This window comes from Nicotiana tomentosiformis, chromosome 7 (genome assembly GCF_000390325.3).
Source record: "Nicotiana tomentosiformis chromosome 7, ASM39032v3, whole genome shotgun sequence".
NCBI classification, from domain to species: Eukaryota; Viridiplantae; Streptophyta; class Magnoliopsida; order Solanales; family Solanaceae; genus Nicotiana; species Nicotiana tomentosiformis.
In genome coordinates this window covers 53,143,849-53,157,497 of record NC_090818.1, presented here as the reverse complement: position 1 = coordinate 53,157,497, position 13,649 = coordinate 53,143,849, and the positions used below count along the sequence as shown (strand labels likewise).

General features: G+C 44.2%; 1 protein-coding gene across 1 annotated transcript; it reads left to right on the top strand.

The window, feature by feature from the left end:
- The first annotated feature begins 10,651 nt into the window (after positions 1-10,651).
- On the top strand, positions 10,652-12,986 carry LOC138895611 (intracellular protein transport protein uso1-like). Its single transcript, XM_070180319.1, has 3 exons — positions 10,652-10,761; positions 11,600-12,134; positions 12,204-12,986. Exons 1-3 carry the CDS (start codon positions 10,652-10,654, stop codon positions 12,984-12,986), a joined length of 1,428 nt encoding a protein of 475 aa, XP_070036420.1.
- Positions 12,987-13,649: the final 663 nt, after the last annotated feature.

Below are 13,649 nucleotides of genomic sequence, written 5' to 3'. Positions count from 1 at the left end.
GTTCAAGCTTTCACCCAAGGACTAAATGAACGAAGCTCAGTGGCTTCATAATAGTTAAAGCAGAACTTGATTGAGTACCCCGCTGTTACCTGAGCCGATATACATAATCGATATCAATCAAAGATTAGAGTTGAAGATGACTAGTTGGGGGCTCCTTCTGGATCTGTTACCAAAAAGGACATCGATCGAGAACCGAGGTTGAACAAGGATCGATACCAGCCGTATAATAGAGATCGTAGGGGCAACGGACCTGGGCACAACTCCGTATGAGGTGAGAGGAGAAGTGATCGAGGCCAAGGCTCTCGAGGGCTTATGAGCAAGAATGGTTTCGAGAGGCATACCATGCCTAAGGAAACACCGCGATTGTCAGAGTATAACTTCAATGTTGATGCATCCGCCATCGTATCGGCTATCGGACACATCAAAGATACTAAATGGCCTCGACCTCTACAGACCGATCCATCCCAGAGAAATCCCAATCAAGTATGCAAGTATCATGGCACCCATGGCCACAGAACGGAAGATTGCAGGCAGTTGAGAGAAGAAGTAGCCTGGTTATTCAATGAAGGGCACCTTCGGGAGTTTTTAAGTGATCGGGCCAAGAAACACTTCAAAAACAGAGAGTTTAATAGACAAAACGATCAAGAATAACCGCAACACATTATTCACATGATTATCGGAGGTATAAATGTTCCCCAAGGGCAAGTGTTTAAACGCACTAAGGTGTCGATCGTAAGGGAGAAGCGATCTCGGGCTCAGGATTACATACCGAAAGGAACCTTGTCCTTCAACGACGAAGAGGCAGAAGGAATCATGCAGCCCCATAACGATGCACTGGTAATATCTGTACTCATGAATAAGACTCAAGTTAAGTGTGTGTTAATTGATCCAGGTATTTCGGCCAACATCATTCGATCGAGGGTCGTAGAGCAACTCGGTCTACAGGACCAGGTTGTGCCCACGACCCTAGTACTAAATGGATTCAATATGGCATGTGAAACTACTAAGGGCGAGATAAATTTTCCAGTGAACGTGGCCGGGACCATCCAAGAAACGAAGTTCCACGTGATTAAGGGCGACATGAGGTATAACGCCCTATTCGGGAGACCATGGATCAACAACATAAGAGCAGTACCCTTGACCCTTCACCAGGTTCTAAAATTCCTAACACCAGAGGGAATCAAAATAATTTACGGGGAACAACCCGCCACAAAGGAAATGTTTGCCGTCGACGAAGTGATTATGATATCGACACTCTCATTAACAAAGGGGTCAAATTTGAAGGGAAAACAGGAGACCAAATAGCAATCACAAACGCCGGCCTCGACCCAACTAGAAAAGCAGGAGTCTGACGAAGATGATGATTATGTGGTCCCTCAATCCTTCATAGTCCCCGATGATTCTGACGCTACCAAATCAACGGTCGAAGAACTGGAGAAAATCATACTGATCGAACATCTGCCCGAATGAAAGGTATACCTGGGCACGGGGTTAAATCCCGAGCTTCGAAAAAAGCTTATTCAATTTCTTATAGCTAATATGGATTGTTTTGCTTGGTCCCATATTGACATGATAAGGATCCCACCGGAAATCACCACTCATAGACTAAGATTGGATCCGAAGTTCCACCCGGTGAAGCAAAAAAGAAGACCACAGTGCGAAGTCAAACATGCTTTCGTAAAAGATGAGGTAACCAAGCTTCTTAAAATAGGGTCCATCCGTGAAGTAAAATACCCCGAATGGTTAGCAAATGTAGTAGTAGTCCCTAATAAAGGAAACAAACTTAGAATGTGTGTAGATTACAAAGATCTAAATAAAGCATACCCCAAGGATTCTTTTCCTTTGCCTAATATCGATCGCATGATCGATGCCATGGCCGGTCACGAGATCCTCAGCTTTCTTGATGCCTATTCCGGGTACAATCAAATACAAATGAGCCGGATGATCAAGAAAAGACTCCGTTCATCACTAAGTATGGTACCTACTGCTACAATGTAATTCCATTTGGATTAAAAAATGCTGGTGCCACTTATCAACACCTAGTAAATCGGATGTTAGAAGAACAAATAGGGAAATCTATGGAAGTTTACATTGATGACGTGCTAGTTAAGTCCATGTGAGCAGAGGACCATTTAAAGCACTTGCAGGAAACTCTCAGTATATTGAAGAAGTACAACATGAAGCTAAACCCGAAAAACTGTGCATTCGGGGTCAGGTCAGGAAAATTTCCCGGGTTCATGGTATCTAACCGAGGAATCGAGATTAATCCCAACAAGATCAAAGCTATCGATGGAATCACGGTGGTAGATAGCGTAAAGGCCATGTAGAGATTAACCGGCATGGCCACCCTGGGGCGATTCATCTCGAGGTCCTCTGATAAAGGCCACCTATTTTTCTCATTGCTAAAGAAGAAAAATAATTTCACATGGACCTCAGAATGCCAACAGACCTTGGAAGAGCTTAAACGGTACTTATCGAGCCCGCCGTTGCTTCACACACCAAGGGCAGACGAACAACTTTACTTATATTTGGCAGTATCGAAGGTAGCGGTAAGTGGAGTCCTAGTTCGGGAAGAACGAGGTACGCAATTTCCCATTTATTATGTTAGTCGGACCTTAGGTGAGGCCGAAACTAGATATCCCCACCTAGAAAAATTGGCGCTCGCTTTGATAAACGCCTCCAGGAAACTAAAATCATACTTTCAATGTCACCCCATATGTGTTGTAACAACTTATCCACTTCGAAATATTTTGCATAAACCCGAGATTTCGGTACGGTTGGCCAAATGGGCCGTAGAAATCAATGGGTATGATATCGAATATCGACCCCGAACATCAATTAAGTCTCAAATTTTGGTAGACATTGTAGTTGACTTCACACTGGCCCTAGTATCCGAGGTCGAAAGAGAACTATTGATAAATTCGGGTACGTCCTCAGGAATCTAGACCCTCTTCATGGACGGTGCTTCGAACGCAAAAGGGTCCGGGCTCGACATCGTAGTAAAACCACCCACAGGCAACATGGTGAGACAATCTATTAAAACTGTGAAATTGACTAACAATGAGGCTGAATATGAGGCCATGATTGCAGGTCTCGAACTAGCTAAAGGCTTGGGAGCAGAGGTGATCGAGGCCAAATGCGACTCCCTCCTCATAGTGAATCAGATTAACGGAACCTTCGAAGTTAGAGAAGACCGAATGCAAAGATACCTAGATAAATTACAAGTAACTTTGCACCGATTTAAGGAGTGGACTTTGCAACATGTGCCTCGAGATCAGAATAGTGAGGCTGATGCTCTCACAAACTTAGGGTCATCAATCGAGGACAAAGAGCTCGATTCAGGGGCTGTCGTGCAACTCATGAGATCAGTAGTCAAAAAAGGTCATGCCGAGATAAATTCCACAAGCTTGACCTGGTATTGGAGAAATAAGTACATAGAGTATTTGAAGACTAGAAATCTTCCCTCAGATCCGAAAGAATCTAGGGCCCTACGCATTAAGGCAGCATGATTCACCTTAACCGAAGATGGAACCTTGTTTAGAAGAGTGTTCAATGGTCTATTAGCGATATGTCTCGGACCCGGAGACACCGAGTACGTTCTAAGGGAAGTTCACGAAGGCACTTGTGGAAATCACTTCGGTGCTGAATCATTGGTTAAAAAGGTAATTAGAGCCGGATACTACTGGATCGACATGGAAAAAGATACGAAAGAGTTTGTTCGATAATGTGACGAATGTCAAAAACATGCGCCAATGATTCACCAACCCGGGGAACTACTCCATTCGGTCTTGTCACCATGGCCATTTATGAAATGGGGAATGGACATCGTCGGCCCCCTTCCATTGGCTCCAGGTAAAGCTCAATTTATTTTATTTATGACTGACTAGTTTCTAAGTGGGTTGAAGTGCAGGCTTTCGAGAAAGTTAGGGAGAAGGAAGTCACCGACTTCATTTGGGATCACATCATATGTCGATTCGGGATGCCATCCGAAATTGTGTGTGATAATGGGAAACAGTTCATCGGCAACAAAGTAACCAAATTTCTCGAAGATCATAAGATCAAAAGAATCCTATCAACACCTTATCATCCTAGCGGGAACGGGCAAGCCGAATAAACCAACAAAACCATCATCCAAAATTTTAAGAAGAGGTTAACCGACGCTAAAGGAAAGTGGAAGGAAATTCTACCCAAAGTTCTTTGGGCATATCGCAGAACCTCAAAATCCAGTACTAGGGCTACCCCATTCTCATTAGTTTATAGCACTAAAACTCTAATACCGGTCGAAGTCGGAGAGCCAAGTATCCGGTTCCGATATACGACAAAGGAATCAAATAACGAAGCCATGAATACGAGCCTAGAACTATAGGACGAAAGGCGTGAATATGCCCTCATCCGATTAGCTGCCCAAAAGCAACGAATCGAGAGATACTACAATTGAAGAACTAATCTTCGATATTTTAATGTCGGAGATTTAGTGCTAAGAAAAGTCACCCTCAACATTTAAAATCCTAATGAAGGAAAATTGAGCCCGAATTGGGAAGGACCATACCAAATTATCGAAGTCACCGGAAAAGGGTCTTACAAGCTCGGAACAATGAATGGGGAACAACTACCAAGCAATTGAAACATATCTCGCCTAAAACGGTACTACTGCTAAGGTACGCTCTTCTTTCATTCCTTTTCTATTTTCAGATTAACACATACAGGTGGTCGACAAGAAACGACGACGGACTTTTTAGCAAACGGCACGAAGTCCTTAGGTCTGAAAACACGTGTTGCACTTTTTTTTTTCCTCTGACCGAGTTTTGTCCCAAATGGGTTTTTTCAACAAGGTTTTTAACGAAGCAACGATGAATCATGCTAACTTAGAATCAATCCCGATTATGAATCAGCATCAGAGATCCATTCGATATTATCCGAGGTTCCTTTGCACTCAACCTCGAATACTAGGGGGCTACCCTCGGATATACGTTATCTTCGAATATCAACTCTAGAAAGAAAACTACTTCATAAAGGAAGGATCTCGATAAATAGGATTTATTGTAAGGGTCAAATGGTAAAATCGAACCGTGCCCATATAGATTGCTCGAACCATGTTTCGATCGAGAATAAAGAGAAAGATGTTCCTTACAAACATCTTATGCTTTAAAATTAGCAGAATTTCTTTTATCTTCCTTTGCAAAAAGCTCCGTACTTCTGAATATAAACAAGCCCAAGGGCAATACATAACCAGAATATGAACGATTTCTCCCTCACTCAAGGACTGCCATCCGACTCAAACAACCCAAGTCATCGGGCCTCGGGTGCAAAAGACCTAATAGGCAACGCCCCGATTTCTAAAAGTCACGGCCACCCCACTCGGGAACTACTATCTCGGGCAAGCCCAGATAAAACGGAAAAACAAGCCCAATGGGTAACTCCTGAACTAAAAGGCTATGGCCAATTTAACACGGCTCGGAGACGTCCGAAATCCGTAACAAAAATAGGCCTTCAAAAAATAAAAAATTCTTTCACAACCGGTTCTAAAAGGCTACCCTCGGCAAAATCTCAGACTTAAGATATTTTTCGGGAAAAACTTTGATAAACATCAAACCCCAATAACGCCTAAACCCAGAAAGGAAATAAAGGCAAGGTTTGTTCGAACCCTCGAACACAACCTTATTTTATGCTAAGGCATATTCGACATTTTTAAATACAAAAAAGAAAAGGAAAAATATGAGAGCCGAAAGGGCAAGAAAAGCCTTATATTTATATACAATTATTTTTTACAAAGGCCAAATAGGCCTAAATTTACAACGACCAAAAACGACCTCAAAAAAGAAAAAATAAAAAGTCCTAAGAGGTATGGTCTTCTTCGGGGGTCGCATCTCTGTCCTCGGAATCTTCTCCGTCTTCGAATTCCCTCGAACTCTCGGAGTCTTTCCTAGGGAAGGCTAGCTTCCGGGCCATGGCTTCCTCTACTCTGGCCTTTTCGGTCTCAACCATGATATCGAAGCCCTGGGCCTGAACCCCTTCGAGGGCTTCCCTTTGGCCTGCCATTTTGCATGTTCCACCATGCCCTTGGCCTTGGCCTGGTTGACTTCGATATCGACCCTAAACTAGGCCACTTTAGCATCAACGGTTTTGTTAGCCTCGGCCATCTCAGATCTGGCTACGACCACCTCGGATCTGGCAACTTCGAGTTCATCGGCCAAGCTTGCCTTATCAGAAGCGGCCAAATCCAACCGATGCTGAAGCTCTTTGATGTTCTAGACCTGCACCGAGGCTTTCTCTTTCACATCTTGGAGCTGGGTCTCGGCCAACTCCAGTTGAGCTTAGACGATCTCCTTTTTCGAGGCTAGATTGTGCATGTTCTTTATAAATTCTTCCTCCTCGGCCTGTATCGCATCCACCTCGTTTGGAGCCGTCCAAATTTGTTCGAACCTCTGTCGGGACTGCAGAATTGGATCATTAGTAGTTATATCCAATTCATCTTCACTATCGTGAAGCACTCGAAATACCTACTCAGCCATCTCGGCATGCTCATCTCGAGCCGTTGCCAAATCTGCCCGAAGTTTCTCACTAAGAAGTTTGTAGGTGTCATTCTTCTCAGTGAGGTTCCGAACCTCAGCCTAATGCTCCTCCCGAATTTGGAGGAAAGCCTTATGATGCAACACCGAAGCCTACAAACAAGGAAGAAGAGGTTAGAATTATCTACAACTCTAAGTATAAAAGAAACAATAGAGATACCCTCAAAGTTACCCGATTCAGAGCATGTTGGGCCTCATTGAAAAGGTAAGCAACTCTTACCGTGTTCATCACGGCTTGATACTCTTCGGTCACCAAAGACCTAAGGTAACTAGCAATCCCCACTGGGGGAGAAAAAACTCGGGCATCCTCTGGGACGGAGAGCACTATTTTCCGCCTACGATTGGTATTAACACTCCGGGCTGAGAATCAGTCCACCAGTTTTGGGTTCGATGAAGACCCGATAGCGCCCGACCATGATGCTTTCTTCGGTACCGGTAATCCACCAAACCCGATAATATCCTCCGAGGCAGCGGACTCGAGCCCATCCAGAAAGCCATGGATATTAGTCGAACCTTGAATACCCTCGTAAGATCAACTTTCCAACATGTTAGCCTCACAGATTATAGCATCCGAAATCTGAGGGGATCCAATAATGTCAACTATCCCGAGCTCGTCCCTCGAGATATCTTCTGCTGCCCGAGAAGTCTTGCTCCCGATCTCTCCTCCAACCATCTTAGCTCGGGATGGAATGGCCTCGACCTTTCCTTGTTCAGGAGTTATGGCCAGAGCTCCCTTATCAACCTCCGTCGATTCGGAGGATTGTTGTATCACAACATTAGCCCGCACAAAGGCTACTTCCTCTTCTCCTTCTTTGGGATCATCCCTTAATCAACAGATCAAGTCCAGAGGCATAATACCGGAGCCCCCTTGGGCTTGCGAGATTTCTTCATTGGTTTTTTCTTTTCCGAGACCGGGGAACTCGGAGCCCCTTTTCTCTTCTTCTCTTTGACCTGCTTCGGAGTGGGGACTTCTTCGTCACTAGATGGGGGCCTCATGGCAATGTCCTTCCCAAGGCCTACAAATGAAAAAATGGGGAGTAAACAAGAGAAGAAGATCAAACAATAACCGTTCTAAGAAGGAAACTTACTATGACTACGGGCCTCCTATCGACCCTTATATAATTCCATCCAAGCACGCTTGGAGTACAGTCTCTGTAGCACCAGAACTTCAACTCATTGTTTAAGTTCCGAAATCGGTTTTGGTATTTGGGCCACCACTGTAATAAAAATAGAAAAAGTAGATAAAGAAAATGAAAGCAAAGCCACAAAATTGAACTTTCAAAGGGGAATACTACTCACGATTCATATTCCATTTCTCAAGAAACGGCATGTCGTCAGCGGGGATCAGGTCTGAAGTTCTGACTCGAACAAATCGACCCATCCAACCTCGATCACGAGTCTCGTCTATGCTCGAGGACGGTGCTTTGGTGGCTCGACGAGCAAGCTTGATTAGCCCTTTTTGATAGAGTCGGGGACTGTAAAGTCGCATAAGGTGATCGAGGGTGAAAAGACACCCCTCGATTTTGCTCGAGAAGAATCAGAGGAGAATCACTATTCTCCAAAAAGAAGGATGGATCTGGCTGAGGGTCACATTATATCTCTTACAAAAGACGACGATGACAGAGTCTATGGGACCCAACGTGAAAGGATAAGTATAAACACTTAAGAACCCCTCCACGTGGGTAATAATCGATTCTTAAGGCTGTGGGACTACCATGTGCTTTTCGCCCCAGTTGCATTCCTTTTTTACTTTGTCGAGGATTTTCTTGGTGATTGTACACTGGTACCTTGAGATTGGCTCACATCGGCCCGGTACTGAAGAAGCTTTTTCGACCTTAAAGTCGATGACGCTTGAGCACCCTACCAAAACGAATTCCTCAGGGTGAGGCTCCGCCGCATCCTCACCACCGGCGGGTCGTGATGAAGAAGCGGCCTCTTTTTATGCAACTATTTTGGAGGTTTTCGCCATTGATGAACAAGGGAAAAGAGAATTAGGGTTGTATGTGGTGTGAAAGTTATGAAGCAAAGGGATTTTCTGAAGAAGATGCAAGAGTATAGAAGAAGCTTTGAGTGAAAAGGTTTGAATGCGTATGAAAGTTTGAATACTTATAGCTTGGTAATGACGGTTAATAACTGGTAGTGTTTGATTAACGACAGACAGACATTTAATGCCTTGGTAACTGGACCGACGAGACGCTTGTCATATACATCATAATCGTGCTCGTTGCTGACGTCATTACCCATCTAGTCGGAGTTTAGAAATTCATATCGTTTCTCGTTATCTTCTTTTTGAGAAATGAGGGGACTATCTGTATACAGTCAACACCAAATTTTCCCTTCGTATGAATAATCGAGATTGGAACATGATAGACCAAGGTTCAACTTCGTGTAATATCGAGCTATAATACGAAGTTAGGTTGCCGAGCTCAAGACCCAGAGATCGGCCAAGATCGAGATCGAGTAAAATAGAGACCGATCGAGGCCGAGATCGGCCTAGATCGAGGAAAGCTTATCGAGTCAAAAAATAAAAAGCCGGAATATCCGCAACTCGGCGAAAATCACGGCGCATATCAATGAGAGGCCAATTAATTAATCTATCATAGGATTCCTTGCTGTATTTAAAAATTATATTAAGAATAAGACTCCTCTACTATATAAAGGGGGGTCTAATCATTTGTAAGGGGCATTGAGATTCAGATTCATAAAATATAAAGCAATATACTGCCTTTTCTTCTGGTTTTGATATTTAGTCACTTTGTTCTTGTATCAGTTACTCTCCACTCAGTTTGAGGGTGATCGAACTTGAGGGTCTAGGCTAATTAATTTATTCGTTACTCTCCATTCAGTTTGAGGGTGATCGAACATGAGGGCCTAGGCTAATTAATTCATTCGGTTTGCATTTATTTCTTTTACAGTTAATTTCGATATCCATTTATATATTTTATCAATTTATACCAAGTTATACTACGTATCCTTAGAACTGCATATAAATTAAATTATTATCCGTTTTCGGGGTAAACAAACAACATCATGTGAGAGAGTATTAAATTCCACATCACGCACTAAAATAATATTCTTATTAAGATGAAGATATGTGTTTACCCGAAAAATCGGATAACGTTAAATTTAAATATGGTTCTAAGGGTATGCAAATTTCTTTGATATAAATGACAATACAAGTATTTTGCTGTGTAAATGGAAAATGGTGGAAGGGAAGACTGAAAAATATTAGAAGAACAAGCACAATGAAATCTTTTTCTCCTTTCTCCCCTATTGCAGTCTATCTTTGCTTTTATAGTAGAGGGTCACTACTTTATTAGTAACAACATAAAATAATACATATAGTGAAGAACCCATGATGGTTTGTCTCTCCCTCGATTCTCGCCAAGATTCTCTCCCTAGGTGCGGTTGTAAAGGCTCTTGTCTTGCGAGTTCGGTACTGACTCGAGCTTGGTTCTAGATCGAATCTCCGATCTTAATTCGAGCTCGGTTCTACCTTGGAGCATAGATATTCGGGGCCCGCGTCGGTTGTCATTACCCCGTAGTTCGATCCGTACGTGGGTTCGATAATGATATCAAGTTTTGCGGTTGAATGGTCTTATGGCTCGAACCTCGACGTCTCTACTTCGGAAATCGTCCGAGCTCGCCATGCGGATACCCTTCGATTGAAACGTTATTGTCTGGACCGGTCTTTATGACTGAGAATCGGTTTTGACCGTACACAGATAGTCCCCTCGTTTCTCGGAAAAGATGTGGCGAGGAACGATATGATTTCCCTGCAGCTCGATCAAATTTATGCCGATGTTTCTATCGAACCCGATCTCGACGTATGCGATGGCTGTCCCATCGGCTCAGTTTTACCGAGACATTTAATGTGTGTCAGACGGTGGTCGGCCACCGCGGATACCGAACTGTCAGGCCTTAGTCTATAAATAATTGTTTCACACAACTTTTACCATTTTTGCGCCTTCTCTTCCTCCAGGCTTTCCTATTTATCCTCTCTACTTTGCTGCTACGGGGCCGTTCATACCCTAATTTGGGTGCTGTCCATTTCTTCCCTTGCACTCTTTCCTTTCAAATCAATGGCGAAAACTTCCAAAACTGTACCTCAGAAGGAAAAAGCCTCTTCCTCACGGCTGTCTGATGATAAGGCGCCGGTGGAGCCGTCAGTCCATGACTATGTTCCTGGCCTGTGCATTTTAAAAACCGATTTTAAGGTGGAGAACCCTTCTTTCGTTCCGGGTCGATGTGAACATGTATTGATTTATACATGCTCTATAATGGAGGATCACCTCAAGGCCGTCCGAAAGGACTGCAACTGGGGTTCCGAGTTCGTGCTGCAAATTCCGTCTTCCGAAGAGGATGTTACCACTTACGTGGAGGGTTTTTTAAGTGTTTACACTTATCCCTTCACACTGGGACCCGTCGACCCGGTGATTATTAATTTATGCAAAAGGTATCAAGTCACCCTTGGCCAAATCCATCCCTCTTTATGGCGTATAGTGATCCTATTGCGCTTCTTCTCTACCAAAGCCAGAGGGTTGGATTTTTCTCTGAACCACCTCATCTGACTGTATCGGCCTCAGATCTTTCGAGGGCTAATCAGACTTAATCGTCGGGCATCGAAGGCATTAATGTCAAGCATCGATGAGGACAAGGATCGAGGTTGGATGGGTCGTTATATCCGAGTGAGGACCCGTGATATCATTCCGGAGGAGAGGATGTCGTTCCCTGAGGAATGAAATTTTGACCGTAAGTAGTTTTTGTTCACTTTTCAGGTGCTTTTCCTATTTTTTCTGATGTCCTTCCCTGATGTTTAGCTGCCCCTTGTATGCCACAAGCGGTGCCCGACCTCGAGGACTGGGTTCAGAAGTTGGCCTCGACCTCCTCTTACGCCGAGCGCGCTTGGCGTGATTTGGCAAAAGGCAGATGGGAGGCCAAGAACCATGGTAAGGTTTGCTTCTTGTTTCCTTCGAAGTATTCTTTGCGTTCTATTTGTTACCGATTTCCTCTTGTGCTGGTGTAACCAGGGATGCCGTTTTGAGGCCTTCGAGCGACGAGGAAAGAAACAAGTCCCTGGTCCCTAAACAGGGGGAAGATAAGAAGCGAAAAGCTCCCTTTCGGTTAGGGGAACCCAAGCCCAAAACTCGAAGGGTGAAGAGAAAAACAATTGCCCTTTCGATTGACTTGGTCCAACAACTGGGAGAAGAAGAAAAAGAAAATAGCTCCTCGGCTTTGGTAGTTCGGTCTACAGAGGCCATCGAGGTTGCCAGAGCTACCGAGCTGATGGCGGCTGTACCTGTCGGGGTTGTTCCCGAAGACCAGAATCTCGACCGGAATACTCCGAGCGATTTGCTCAGGGCTATGACAATGGGTGATTCGCCTTCTCTTCCATCTTTTTCTGAGAAGGCGCTGAAGAAAGCTCGAGAATTGAAGACACCTGATATCGGCGCAGGCTCTGGTGCAGGGGATCCTTTCGAGGATTGTTTTACTGGAGTCGACGGCGGTTCCAATATCGGTGACGCTTCTATTTTATTGGAGGAGGCTCAGCGTTTCATTACTCGGGTAATGATTCTTCCATACTTCGTTTATTTGTTCTTTTCCATACTTGATTTTGTGTTTCTTGCTGTGCAGGCCATTAGTAGGTTTCGAGTCAATTTTAGCCATTGTGAGGCCGAGCTCCGGAAGGTCTCAGGTGAGAGAGATGCCCTGCGGCTTCTTTGCAGCAAAAAGGACGAGGCTATAAAGGACCTCCAAGCAGATTTGGCTAAGGTCTGTGAAGAAGGGGTCGAGCTTGATAAGCAGGTGAGCCTCGTTCTATTAAAGTATGGGTATGACTTAACCGTGGAAGTTAACCCTTCGTTGTCTCAGTTGCAGCAAAAGATCAAAAAGATCGGATTACTTCGAGAAGAAGTCGATCAAATCCGAGCTGAATGCAATCGGTGGAAGGAGACCCTCGACCGCCTGGCAACGAAAAAAGAAACTATCTTAACAAAATTATTATCGGCCGACGTTCAGCTTCGAAGTGTCAAGCAAAAGGGGTCGGTTCAAGCTAAGAAGATCGAGGAGCTTGAAACACGACTTTCCGAGGTTAAGGCGGAGGTTGAGTCGTCGAAAGTTTTGGCGGATAAGTCCATTGCCGTATATCGGGCTGATGCTGAGGCTGCTCAGATGGAGGCCCGGGAAGAGGCGAAGACCGCCGATACTCGAGCTCATTGGATTGCCAAACTTGCTAAGTGTAGGTCTCGGAGGGAGACCCTCGAGGAGATACGCGCTCGAGGTTTCGACCTTGCCGAAGAGGTAAAAAAGGCAAGAGAGCTTGAAGCGAAAGCTGAAGCCTTGGCTTCTGACGATGATGATGATGATTATAGCAAAAGCAGATCCGAGGACAGGGAAGAGCTCGACCAGGAAGCTTAGTTTCTAATTCTTGATGTTTGTACATTAACCTCGTAGGCAAATTTTTTATATACATGTGTAGTCAGGTCGACTTATTTTTTTTTTGTGAAGACTTTTAATCCAATGCTGACCTTGTAGTTTCTCTGATCGAACAGATTTGTATCCCCTGGGTTTGCTTGTTGAGTCGATGATCCAAACTTTTGGAGGGACATAATCCGTAGGCGTGATGTAATGGTTGAGTTAATGTAAACTCAAAGTAAAAGTAGCTTATTAGCCGTCGAGTGAATGTTTTGAACTTAAAATATTGTAGCCCGTAGGTGTAATGGTCGAGTGAGTGCTTGCTCGAACTCGGAATAACAGCAGCCCGTAGGCTTAATAATCAAGTGAATATTTCGAACTTGAGATCATGTGGCCCGTAGGCTTAATATTCGAGTGATTATTTCGAACTTGGAATGAAAGTAGCCCGTAGGCTTGATGGTCGAGTGAGAGCTTGCTCGAACTCAGAATAACAATAGCCCGTAGGCTTAATATTCGAGTGAATGTTTTGAACTCGAGATAATATGGCCCGTAGGCTTAATTGTCGAGTGAGCGCTTGCTCGAACTCGGAATAACAATAGCCCATAGGCTTAATATTCGAGTGAATGTTTCGAACTCGAGATAATATGGCCCGTATGCTTAATTGTC